Source organism: Leucopleurus acutus (genome assembly GCF_964270905.1).
Source record: "Leucopleurus acutus genome assembly, chromosome: 9".
NCBI lineage: Eukaryota > Metazoa > Chordata > Mammalia > Artiodactyla > Delphinidae > Leucopleurus > Leucopleurus acutus.
The window spans coordinates 108,483,982-108,497,707 of NC_139144.1; the positions used below are offsets into that span (position 1 = coordinate 108,483,982).

General features: G+C 45.3%; 1 protein-coding gene across 1 annotated transcript in view; it reads right to left on the reverse strand.

Annotated features, from left to right (window-relative positions):
• Positions 1-2,531: 2,531 nt before the first annotated feature.
• The window catches only part of NCAPG2 (non-SMC condensin II complex subunit G2), a 59,472-nt gene continuing 48,277 nt past the window's right edge, over positions 2,532-13,726 (reverse strand). The window contains exons 24-27 of the mRNA XM_082846150.1: positions 13,082-13,185; positions 12,138-12,238; positions 10,908-11,007; positions 2,532-3,055 (exon numbers count right to left, since the gene is read on the reverse strand). Of these exons, the coding sequence (XP_082702276.1) occupies positions 3,004-3,055; positions 10,908-11,007; positions 12,138-12,238; positions 13,082-13,185 (357 nt within the window). The 3' untranslated portion in view covers positions 2,532-3,003. The remainder of the gene's footprint in view (positions 3,056-10,907; positions 11,008-12,137; positions 12,239-13,081; positions 13,186-13,726) is intronic.

Genomic DNA, 13,726 nt, shown 5'->3' on the forward strand with positions numbered 1-13,726 from the left:
ACACACGCTTATTACTCCCTGAGCCCTTTGGCTGGGGGGTGGGCGTCTCCTGCGTGGACTGATGCTCTGTGCCTTTCTCCTTATGAAACCATTCCGTCCGTTCCTGTCACACTTGCTGATATTTACGACAGGCAGCCATAGCATGCCAGAGTCTGTATGTGATGCCGTCCTGTGGTTCACAGTGAGAACATAGTTGCAGTCACAGGTCAAGGAATGACTCTTTCAAGGAGATTTTCAAGACCCTTGAGCCATGTGTCCCTTCAGGGGCCTCCTGTCCACCTGAGGAGGGAGCAGAGCGAAACTCCCAGCGAGGACACAGGTGGGGCTCAAACCCCAGCCCTGTGCGCACCAGCTCTGTCGGCCTTCATGCTCCTGAGTGGTGACAGATCAAACCGTTGGCAAACCGGATGGTTCTGACTGTCAGTGCTCTGGATTACCTCGGAGCTGACCAGAATATCTGTGACATCTCATTAGGACCAGGAAGTATTCAAAATGGGGGAGCTGGGCTCCCACTCTCTGTCCTGAAAAAAATGGCCCAGCCGCAGGTGATTCACTGGGATGGTGGGCATGGGAGCCGGCGGGAGACGGGCTCAGACACGGGTCCCAAGGTTTTTACCGCGTCAGCAGCACCGACTGTGTCCTCCCTCATGTCGGTGGACGCCCAGTGTGCTAGGCTGGAATGCCCATTGGATTTCCACTTGATCAGGACATCTGATGGTCCCAGTTCCACCCAGGAGGGAAAGTGGGCTGCCAGACCCCAAGGAAAGGGGCCTCTAATGGGCGCTCGGCTGCTAGCCTGTGACGTTCACGGAGCCCCTTCTAGAGGGCGGGGAGCAAACAATCCCCATCCCACTGCTGCAGAGGCCAGGACCCCACGTGGCTGCCCTCACTCAGCACAGGGACATCGCCCACCACTCCCCACTCCCGAGTACACCGTGCCTCCCTTATTCTCCCCGGGGTGACAGCTCTGTCCCACACCGAGTACCGCCTGACTCCAGGGCACAGCCCAGAGTGGGGAGGGAGGAGCTGCACCCCAAAGCTTGGAGGAATCAGGGTGAACATGCGATTGCAGGACACAGAGGATTCTGGAGACCCGGAGGATGGAAATCTCAAGGAGGGCCTCCCCGCCGGGAATGGCGACCCCCTCCCCACCCCATGAAGGGACCCCTGCCTGTTAGCCAGGAGACCCTGCTTTTATTCCGTGTGTAATGACAGCGAGGAGGGCTTTGTGAATGTGTGGGCAGGAAAGGGGTGGGGTGGACTAGACTGGAAGCCTGTCTTTGTCCTTTCCTCGTGCATCCGCACGCTGTCATCACACACGCGAGCATAAGCAATACAGCGTTCAGTTCTGCGTGCTTTAAACCTGCTCCCCTAGTGAAGCCCCAGCGCCCCGGTGCCCCGCCACTCCGCATCTGAGCACCCCGCTCTGTCCCCCGTGCACACGTGTAGGGGCTTCTCCAGGGCGTATGCCTGCAGCAGGAGTGTCTGAACTATTTTGACCCAATAAAAGTGGAATTATATTTTTTCACAAATTGGATTATTTCACCCATCAAGTTTGACACAAGATAAAAGAAAACCCGACTATCCTAAAAACGTACATGCAAATTAAAAAGCCAATTAACCTCTTCCCACAAAGGGAACAAACACCAAGCTCCATTTTAGGGTGCTACAACAAATGCAAGGAACTACTTCTCATCTTGAACAAACTCTTCCAGGAATACCAAAAGACAGAACGCTCCTCAGTTCATTTTATGAGGCTTGCCTATTCTTGAAACTAAAGCAAACAAGGAAAGGGCAAAAAAGAAAAAAAAAAAATTCACCAATACAAAGTACGGCTTAGTTAATTAGCAAAGATGTTTAGATAGTCTTATGTTCAAAACCAGCTGAGTAATCAACCCCCCACCTCCCAGTCCTCAGATATCCCTTGGTAAAACCTTGCGCTAAATGCTCATGACCACAGTGCACAGTCCATTTAGGTACCTTCTTGGAGAAACAGAGGCACTGAGACATTGGCACTTCTCTCCTTCCTGCTGGGGGGCTAAGACAGAACACGCGTGCGTTTGAAGCAGCACCCCAGGCGGCAGGATGCTGACGGCCTCGACCTGGGCCGTGGCTGTCGGGATCTGAACGTGGAGACTCTGGCAACGGGGGTGGTGACGCAGGACGATGCAGCCAGGGAGCCGGGGGCCAGTCCTCCGTCAGCCGGGACAGCTCTCGGAAAGAAAAGGTGGTTCAGCTTCAGGCTGCATGACTGGACCTGTGTCCTGGCACTCACAGCCACAGGCCCCCGAGCGTGGCCCCTTTCCCCGCACCCACCCAGCCGCTCCCTGCGCTTTACACCTCTGCCCCTGGTAGAAAGGCAGGCCCGCCCAGAACTCAGCCCTCGTTCCTGCAGGGGAAAACTTGTACTAATATTTTTAAATCAAGTAGACAAACAGATGTTGTCATTGCTTTATTACTCATAGTCTGCAAGCAATATTATATATAAAAGTCATTTTTAAAACAACTGGGTTTGCTAGAAAGGTGTCTTTTTTTTTTTTTTCTTTGCTCTGTGGGTTTCTGCACCATTCATACCTGGAGCCTGTTACATTAAATGTATCATTTATGCAGGCGCTGGGCAAAAATGTAAGAACCTTCGAGTTTTCTACTCATACCCACCCCAAAATAAATCCTACCCCTTCTCTACTATATGGGTTATTGACATTAAAAACACTAGGAGGGCTTCCCTGGTGGCGCAGTGGTTGAGAGTCCGCCTGCCGATGCAGGGGACACGGGTTCGTGCCCCGGTCCGGGAAGATCCCACATGCCGCGGAGCGGCTGGGCCCGTGAGCCATGGCCGCTGAGCCTGCGCGTCCGGAGCCTGTGCTCCACAGCGGGAGAGGCCACGACAGTGAGAGGCCCGCGTACCGCAAAAAAAAAAAAAAAACACTAGGAAAATACACATCCATCTCGCTTTCTGTAAGTCCTTTTTCTCTATTTTTAATGACCAAGATGTTGGCTTGGTTATGAATTCAAAAGTGCTCCCAAAGTTCTTGATGATGATTCATAGAGAAACCTGAAACACAGAGAAAGAATTAGCTACAGAAAAATGTGACTGAAGTATGCAAATTTACATTTTCACAGGATAAATCTAAAAATGGCTTGGAACAGAATACACTTAAAGAGAAAACTGAAGTAATCGCTGTTTCTCAAAGGTAAATGGAGTAGTAAGAATCGCCATCAGCAGAAACCTTAGCACGACACACGGCACACGGACAGAGCCATCCATGACCGGAGGCGTCTTCTGTCCCCAAGGAACACGAACAGAAGACCCTCTCGGTGAAAGGTGCTCACCTGGCCGTGCTTCCTCTTTCACTCACAAGGACTCTCCTCTAGGAGACACACGGCAGGCTCACGGGGATGGCCGGGCGCCCCCTTTTCCCACGCCCACAATCGCTAGCTCGTCTCCCTCCTTCGCGAGATCACAAGGTAAACGACAACTACTAACCCCCATGAGGCACTGCTGCGGCCATGCTTGCTCACTTCCTGCACACACACCTCACTTTCTCGTCCCACCCCCTGCACACCTGTCCCCAGGCGAGACTGGCTGGGCAGCCCGCCACCCACTCCCCTTCCTTCTCCATCCCCCGAGCTCCCCTCAGAGGGTGTGTGGGCCAGCCAACCTCTGAAAGGCTGCCAAGACAAACCTCAACCTTTATCCCAAACGGCCTCTCAGCTTGATTCACTCTTCAGCCTGCAGCTGTTATGGGCACTCGGGTCTGCCGTGTCCTGCCCTGTCCAGTATCAACACAAGCATGGGGTAACTTTACATTTTCTAGTAGCCACGTTCAAAGAGATGAAAAGAATGGGTGAAATTCGTCTTAAGACAGTTGGCCCTTGAACGACGCAGGGGTTTGGGGAGACGCGACCCTCCGCAAAGTTGAAAATCTGTGGATAACTTAGTCGGCCCTCTGAGAACGCAGCTCTTCCATATCCGCGGTTCTGCATCCACAGATTCACCCAACTACGACTGTGCGGTCCTGGGCCATTTACTATGGAAAATGTCTGCATTTAAGTGGATCCACATGGTTCAGACCCCTGCTGTCCAAGAGTCAACAGTGTATTTTATTTAACCCCACAAACCGAAATAAGTCAACCTGTAACCAACACAAAAACATCACCAACGTATCTCACAGCCCTTCTGCACACCAGCCGCAGAGCCTGTGGGTCCTCACACCTGGGCCACATCTCGAGTCACACTCACTTGTTCCACTCGTCACAAGGAGCCCCGTAGGGGCTAACACAGATCTAGAAAAGTTTTCATATTTTTCTCTTTGTCTCAAAATTCAGGAATTTTATTCAGACTTATGCGTGATTTGTTTCATCAGTCCCATCTAAACTTTAGTTAAAGAAACAACAACAACAAAAAATGAATCTTTAAAATTGCATATCTCTTTGGCCCCAGGAAATTCTCTCCCGTCGGCGGTTGGATCGCTGCTTCCCTGGGTCTGCTTCCCCCAGGACGCTCATCGGTGTCTGCTTCCCCCAGGACCCTCATCGGTGTCTGTCCTGCTCGGGGGCACCCTCCACGGCGACCTTCTGGACCACCTGGGAGCTGAGGCTCCAGTGCCTCAGCAACGTTTCCAACTCAAGGGTTTTTAGTTCCAGATCATTCTTTTGGGCTACGATTAATTTTTCTTTGAAGACTCTTGTCATTAAGTGTCTGGCTGGCCCAGCACTGCTGCTTTTACTAACGGTTGTCCTGTTTGTCTCTCACCGCTCCACCGCTGCACGTGTGCAGTCATTTTTGTCTGCGCCCCACAGACGTCTCAGGCTGAGCAGAGACGGCGGACGGTGGGAAACACGAAGCCTATGGAAGCCGCCCCATCAGCAGCGAGCAGCTGTCTGCATCCGGAGAAACACCAGGAGACTCGGATCCCCCCATCCCTTCCGGCCTCCCAGCATCAGTGCCCGACGGCACCACCCTCCTGCATCAACTCTTCGAGAGCTATAGGCTAGGACGCTTGCAAGGGCCAACACGCCAGCCAGGCCCCAGCTCCCTGGTGGCCAGAGGTGGGGAGCACTGTCCCACCCAGGAGACGAGACAGAGGGACACAGGACATGGTAAGTCACCAACGCCCCACAATCTAAAACTTATTTTTAATCACTCGAAAATATTGTCTCCTTATGTAAGAATTTTTAAACCCTTAAAGAAAAATGTTAGGTTACCTTGGCAAAACGACTTATTAAATTACTATAGGGTAATCAGCCTCTCATGCTGGCCTAAGTCCAATCTGAGACTCTGGTCACCTCTGAACCGAGCACCAGGCCAGTCCTGGGCTTCCGGGCACCCTGACTTCTCCTTCCAAGGCCAGAAACCAAGGCTGAGAGGCAAAGCAACCTGCCTGGGACCCCAGCATCAGCAAAGGTACGGTGGGTGCAAACCAGGCCTCTGACTACCCCACGGGGCTCGGATACCAACAAGCTCTTCTGCTCTCCTGTGAATTCAGTCATTCTCCTATTACCTGGGAAGAGGGCTGGACACACTGTATAGACCAGAGGAATCAGAATTATTAAGGGGCAAAATAAATGAGCATACAATTTCAGAGCTGGAAGGGACAGTGGCAGCCCTAGTCCAGGGTCCCCCATGTCACCCACTGAGCTCTGACTCCCCACGACCCGCCCACCTCCAGCTCCTACGGCCCAAGGCCGGCCGTGCTCATGGCTGGAGACGCCAACACAGGAGAGGCACAAAATCAGCCTTCCGAGAAAAACATTCGGTAAGATAAGCAACGTATGTTTTCTACTTAAAGAAGGGTTTTATTTACGAGTAGTTTTTAATTATCCACACCAAGGTCCCTAGGTTTCGATGCATGCTTCTAAATGAGCTACAAAAAGCATCCAGCCTCGAATTCATTTTTTTACAAAGACTATGAAAATTACATACAGTGGAATAAGGTGATATTACGTATCCATACTTGATAATAAAAAAGAGGCCACTGTTTCAGGGAATACTCCTTTGCTTCAAGTCTAATCACAAGGTTTAACGTTGGGGACGCACATACACCACCAAAGCTGCCAAAACACAGTTAATGCTGGTAATTAACTTGTTTATAATATGATTCCAGTTCACTTAGTGGGAAAAATTCATGATATAACACAAACCTTAAGAAATAATCTCTAATTATAGTGCTACTCGTATACTATGTATGAAAGTAATAAAGGTGACATCCTTTGACACTTAAATGCATGAGTGCGTTGGTGAATGCATGCTGTTGCTCCTGAGAAAAGAGTCCAGTTTACACAATTTACAGAATTTACAGAGCACTATGCCAGGTGAAGCACTGAAAGTGCAATGAGACAGCACCCAACAGACCAGTCAACAAAATACTAACCCTGCTGCAGAGAAAGCTAGTGTATTTGTTAAGAAAACATTCACTTCTAAATTAATGCCCCGTTTCCTAAAATATTCATTGGACCAAAGGGTCCCAAGAGTCTTAAAGATGCAGACTTGCCTTAACGTCTCTATGCCAACAAAAATGAATAATATTCTAAAATAGAGTCTTAAATCTTAACTGCTTATCTTCCATTAGATTGATTTTTTTGTTTCATCAATTTTTTTTAAGTTCTTTTTTTTTTATTTTCCAGACACTGGTTTTTGTACAGTGTGCTTCTTGCATATTTAAGTAAGAAGCCAATATTTCAGTCTCTACCTATTTACTTTTTTAGGATGTTTCCTCCTTAAAGGCAAGAACTGTTTCTTGCCATCTGTGTATCAGCTTAGCACAGAAAACTGCATAGTTGTAGAAACAATGAAGAAACAAAATATTACATGCCCTGCATTTAATTTCTATGAATATCCTTTTCTTTTCCATGGAGTAAGTTCTGAACTTCTAAAGAAGGCCTTTATTTCTGTCAGTGTAACTAACACAATCCAAGTACTCGCCTTGAACCTCTGTACAAGTGCAAACGTCCCTCTTTCCTTACACCCTCAGAGCAGTTCATACCATTCTTTTCCAAAAAACTATCCTTACAGATGGTATTTCTAACAGAGAAATCTTGTAAAATGCTTGCATTTCCGAGGTTATGACCATGTCCCATGACAATAACCTATCATTTACCTAGTTTGTAATTCTGACGGCCTTATTTAGTATTTGCACTGCGCTGTGTTTTCAGAAACATACAAACACTCCTCAGTTTCCTCCAAATTAGCTCACTTCTCTCTTCCTCCCATACCTAGAAATTAAACAAGTTCATAACCCTAGAGTCTGTTGGGTTTCTCCCTCAAAGACCCTTCCTGAACTGCATAGGAAATAGTCAACAGTCTCTGCAGTAAAGCCTGTAACTGAACGCACGTCCTTGGCTCGCAGACGAGCAAGCCCCCGCTCCACGGCCCCGCTGGGGCTCATGAGGCACAGCACCAGCCCTAGCAGCAGGGGCGCCAGAGGGCTTCCCACAAGGTCCAGCCTTCTGGGGGGGCGGGTGCAAGCAGCAGAGGCAGCACCCAGGCCCCACAGGGCGGCCGCCTGACCCGCGGTGGGGCTCATGGGCTCAGCAGCTCCCCTGGCACCCCCCTATGGACGGGCTCCACCCCCCGGAGACCAGATGGCCAGCGGTCCCCCCAGAAGGCCTGAGGACTTCTCCTTCCTGGAGAGGCTCAGCCTGGGGTGTGCGTCCTCCCTAGGGGTAGTGCTGGGGGAGCTGCTGAGCCCATGAGGGTGAGCCCACCCTTTACAGTTCGCTGTGACCCTCACGAGCCCCCAGTCCGTTGCACTAGTGCCCTGATGGGAGCTCCTGACTTGGAGCTTACACTGTCCCGTCACCGTGGGGTTTCGGCCTCCTGACTAAAACACCACGAACGCTCCAGAGATGCTCACTGAAGGAGGCTGGGGAGCCATCTTCATACCTGACAAAATGGCTTTTACGGAGCAAAGCATTACTGGAGAAGAAGTGGGACCCCTCATAAAAATAAAAGGGTCAATCCAATCAAGAAGATATAATAGTTCTAAAATCATATGCTCCTAATATCAGGATTACAAAATATATAAAGGAAAACCCCTCTGTCAAAAATGGACAGATCCAGCAGGCAGAAAATTAGTAAGGACAAGCTGAACTCAACACCATCAACCAACAGGATACAACTGACATTTAAAGACTCCTTCACCCTGCAATAGCACAATGCACATTCTTCTCAAGCTCCTGTGGAACATTCACCAAGACAGATCACATATTAGGCCATAAAACACACCTTAATACATTTAAAAGAATAGAAACCCATACAATGTCTTCTCTCAGACATTAAACTAGAGATGAATAACAAAAAAATAACTGGAAAATTGAGAGATTAAATAAGACACTTCTAAAGAATACATGCAGCAAAGAAGAAATCTCAAGAGAAATTTTAAAATATTTTTAACTAAACGGAAATGAAAACATAACATCAAAATTTGTGCCATGCAGCAAAAGCAGTGCTTAGAGAGTAATTTATAGCACTGACTATTAGAAAAGAAGAAACATCTAAAATCAGTAATCTAGGCTTCCGGAAACCAGAAAAAAAGAAAAAAAAAGTGCAAATTAAATCCAAAGCAGGCAAAAGAAAAGAAATAATAAAAATTAGAGCAGAAAGCAAAAAAAAAGAAGTGAAAAACAGAAATCAATAGAGAAAATCAATGAAACCAAAAGCTGGTTCTTTTAAAAGATCAATAAAACCAATAAGCCTCTAGCCAGGCTGGGAAAAAAAAAAAAAAAGAGGACACAAATTACTAATATGAGAAATGAAAGACAGTACATAACTACAGATCCCATGGACATTAAAAAAAGACAGTTAAGGAATACTATGCCCACAAAGCTGACAGCCTAGATGAAATGGACCAAATCCTCGAAAGGCACAATCTGCCAAAACTAACTCAAGAAGAAACAGACAATCTGAGTAGGCATCTATTTAAAAAACTGAGTCAGTAATTAATAACCTTCCAAAAGTAGAAAGCACCAGACCCAGATGGACTCACTGGTGAATTCCAACCAAATATTTGAGAAAGAAGCTATACCAATTCTGTAGTCTCTTCAGACGACAGAAGAAGGTACTTCCTAAGTCATTCTATGAGGCCAGCAATTCCCTAGTCGCAAAGCCAGACAAAGACATTACAAGAAAAGATAACTACAGAACAATCTCACTCATGAGCATAGATGCAAAAAGTACTTAATAAAATATCAGCAAATTATGGGCTTCCCTGCTGGCGCAGTGGTTGAGAGTCCGCCTGCTGATGCAGGGGACACGGGTTCGTGCCCTAGTCTGGGAGGATCCCACATGCCGCGGAGCGGCCGGGCCCGTGAGCCATGGCCGCTGAGCCTGCGTGTCCAGAGCCTGTGCTCCGCAACGGGAGAGGCCACAACAGTGAGAGGCCCGCGAACCCCAAAATATATATATATATATAAATATATATATATAAATATATATATATATATATATATATATAAGCAAATTAAACCCAACAGTGTATTAAAAAATTATACACCATGACCGAGTGGGATTTATCCCAGGTATGCAAGGCTGGTTCAACATCTGAAAATCAACTAACGTAACCTACCACATCAACAGGCTAAAGAAGAAAAATCCTATGACCTTGTCAGTAGATGCAGAAAAAGCATTTGACAAGATCCAACACCCACTATGATAAGAACTATCTGTAAATTAGGAATAGAGGGGAACTTCCTCAACTTGATAAAGAACATCTACAGCTAACATTGTGCTTAATGGTGAGAAATGGGAAGCTTTCCCACTAAGATCACGTACAAGACAAGTATGTCCTTTCACCACTCCTTTTCAATACCGTACCAGAAGCCCTAGCTAATGCAATAAGACAAGGAAAGAAAGGTATACAGATTGGTAAGGAAGCGATAAAACTGTCTTTGTTCATAAGTTAGCAATTTAGGATTTTGAAAGCCTTTCTCCAAAGGAGAAAGTAGCTATGGCAAGTGGCTTATTTCCCAGGCATATATAAAACTAATTACCTGGTTCAAAGCTCTGTAACACTTAACTGTATGGTGTTCAGAAAACAGCAGGAAAAACACTGCTTCTGTGGCTGGTCTGAGAGTCAAACACAATTCAGAAAAGAGTCTACAGGAAATTGCACAGCATGTCAAAAACATTATACAGCAGGAAAAACACCTGGCTGGAAAAATAGCCCAATGAATACATTCTTAGATAGCAGTCCCTGCAGCAGCAACAGGCTACCTGGAAAGTAGAAAACAGTGCACATTTCTTCAGTCTCTGGAGGGACCTTTCCCATTCCCAACATGGATACTTGTAAACTGGTAATTATAACCGAGGAATGAATGTTCATGGTTTCAAAAATACAGCAAACCACCAAATATAATCTGTCTAGGTTTAAAACCATATAGAATGACGGGACTTCCCTGGTGGTCCAGTGGGTAAGAATCCGCCTTCCAATGCAGAGGCCGCGGGTTCGATTCCTGGTCGGGGAACTAAGACCCCACATGCCATGGAGCAACTAAGCCCATGCACCACAGCTACTGAGCTCACGCACTCTGAAGCCCATGCACCACAACTAGAGAGAAGCCCATAAGGAAAGATCCCATGTGCCTCTACTAAGATCCGACACAGCCAAAAATAAATAAATAATAAATAATAAATAAAATAAAACCATATAGAATGAGTTTGTATGCCCTTCCTTTTCTAGGGCAGAATCTTGCAAGTGACAGTTTTGTTTTTGTTTTTAAAGACAGAATGAGGAAGTAATTAAAACATATGCTCAAAGGGTCTTGCCAACAGAAACACTTCTATCCCTTCAATCCCCAGTTTTCTACCTGGCTGTAGCTAGCAGCAATGAAAACGTGTTCTAAAATATACCTAAGGAATAACTAGCAGTGTTCAGATAATCACACCTGGTGGGTATCTAGTGATTTACCTTTCCAAGCTATCCTCTTCCAAAGTAATTTCCATGAATGTCTTTAGTTTTCTGTGAACAGTAGCTGCAACACCCTTCACTTTTGAACTCTTATGTTTACCTGTTAAAGACAGAAAAATATTGAACACAACTACACAAAAAGCACACAGACTCTCAATGCAGGTTCAATTTCAGTAAGACAGAGCCTCCTACCCTCCCCTCTGAGTCAGTGCATATATTGACCTGCAGAACAGTAATGATCCCTTTAAAGGGATGTTAGAAGATCCAATGAGTGATTACAAAGCACCTCATTGGCTCTGAGGTAGTTTCCAAGGCCGTGATCCCGTGAGTTCTGTCCATGCCATGAGACTTGATGATCACCAACACCTTCAACAGTAACGGAACTAACACATTTCAGAGTCATCATCTGTTTGGCAAATGTTTAAGTACCTATTAAGTACACGGTGGTCATCTGCACCCCAACCTCCATCCTCACACCCTCCACATGGAGAACGTCCCTCTTCCTGCAGATGTCTCCCCAGGAGACGCTGCCTCAGGCAAGTCTTTCCTGATGCTTGGCCTGGGTCAAACTAGTTACAAATTCCTGTCATGAATCTACAGCCATACTATGCATTCATGCTTACGGGGAGAGCTTGTTTTGAGAGGATCACTCTATGAATAATATCTTAGAAAATAATTTCAACATTAGTAAAACTGGTCCAAAAATATAGAAACTTAATAGTAGTCCATCTGCAGGGACATTACCATATTTTACACTTAGGTAAGCATTTCCTAGGTATCTCCAATTATTTTTCCAATACTATTTCAACTGGCTGGGATACCCAGAATAGGCACAGTTAAAGTTAAGCAAAACACAGATACATTAAATATTAATACCAAAACACACCATCATTAGCAAAAATGAATTCAGATTTTTAAATGTACATGACAAAGGTAATAAATGACATATCAATAGAAATTCAGTCTAAGGCACAGAGAGGGAGACGTAATGGGTCCAGTGGGGAAAGTGGACAGGAGCTGCATTAAGAAGCTACCATTATTCAAGCTGGTACGTGGCAGCTACACAGCAGATGCCCAGGCAGACGGCACACGTGTAGCGCGTGGAGAGCTTGGGGGAAAGTGCCGTGAGAGCCTAACTAGCAGGGGATTCACTCCCAAACATTCCACAACAGTTCTGTGTAAGATGCACCCAGCAATGTCCCAGACGATACCACAGAAAATTTAACCAACCTTTATTAATAACCAAGATAATGTGCATAACAGCTGTGAGACACACGATGCCTTCAATATCCTCAGAAATAACACATGCCTTCAGTTCATCTAAAAATGACCTGCAAAAAAGTAAAAAACAACTGAAATTACTCTATAGTATATCTTAATACTTTACAGAAAGACAAATATAGCCAAGATTCATCAACCACCATGAATTCTAGTTTTCAGCTAACATGGGAAGTTGACTAAACCCTTCCCATACTCTTTGCTGTAAGCATGCCAAATCATACAGGTGAGACACTAAAATCAGAGGGCGTTGCTAGAAAGAGAAGAGGGTTGTTCTGGTTAGTGAATAAAGCCACTCTGCATGCTCGTAATGCCCACAAAAAAGATTTGATATGCTATTGAAAGATAATTCATAGCTGTTAAAAACAATGCTTTTTGAAGTTTTCAAGGAACATAGGTACTATTAAAATTCCACAGGTATCAGGTATCTGCAAAACTATCCCTTTTGTAGCCCACCAGTCCTGCATGTGCCACAAGAAACCCTAGAAGCAGGTCAGGTGACACATGGCATGGAGAAATGAGTAACAGCTGTGTGCCGAATGAAAACCACATGGAATTTACCCAAGTCGTGTTTTGAAAGTGTCCATTGTAGGAAGTATTTCAGTGACATTAAAATTTTAAATGTTTCCCTCTAAATGAACTGTAGTTATGATAGAGCATAACCAGAGACTATTTGGATGAATATATCTTTCAGAAAGTTAGAATTTCACTTTGTATAAGTATAATGCTAATATTTTTAATCTCTGATAAAATGAGAGAAAATTGTATGGAAATGTTTTCTCTTAGGAAAAAAATGCACTTTTGACAAATGGTGAGAGTAAAAGGAACAGAGCTAAAGTTACTGAGAGCTTACAGCCATGACAGGATTAAGAGAGCAGCAAAGAAAACGGGATTACCTGACTACGTTCGGAGATTTTATTATTATTCCTATTAAACACCTTGAAAATGGCGGAAGGGCTGAAAGACCCTCTGGGGGAGTAAGCTCTTTGGTATCAGAAACCTAAAAAAAAAAAGTCAAGTCAGTAACATGAATTGAGACTGAGACTGCACTGATCACTCATTTTACACTTCCCTGGGTTTTCTTCCAAACTTGAGAAAGGCTTTCCAGAAACTCAAAACAATGATTTTTATTAACTGCTGCAATGCCTACCATAATTATGATTAACCTATTACTATACACAGTGGTGTCAATCAACTGGAGAGAAGAAAAAAGACACGCCACTCAACAAGCCTTCTGTCGAAGACCCTTTAATTCTATTACCTTCTGTAAACAACGTGTTTCTACACTAAGCAAACAACTCGTTACTCTTATTAGTCCAGATCAGGTTTTCTCAACTCAAACTTTTTCTATAAAGTAGTAAATAGTAAATATTTAAAGAGTAAATATTTTCAGCTTTGTGGGCAAAACGATCTCTGCCACAATTACTCAATTCTGCTGTTACAGCACAAAGCAGCCATATAAAAAAGGTAAATAAATGGGCTTGGTCATGTTCCAATATGAGTTTGTTTGTTTGTTTTTTTCCCAAAATAAGTTTATTTAC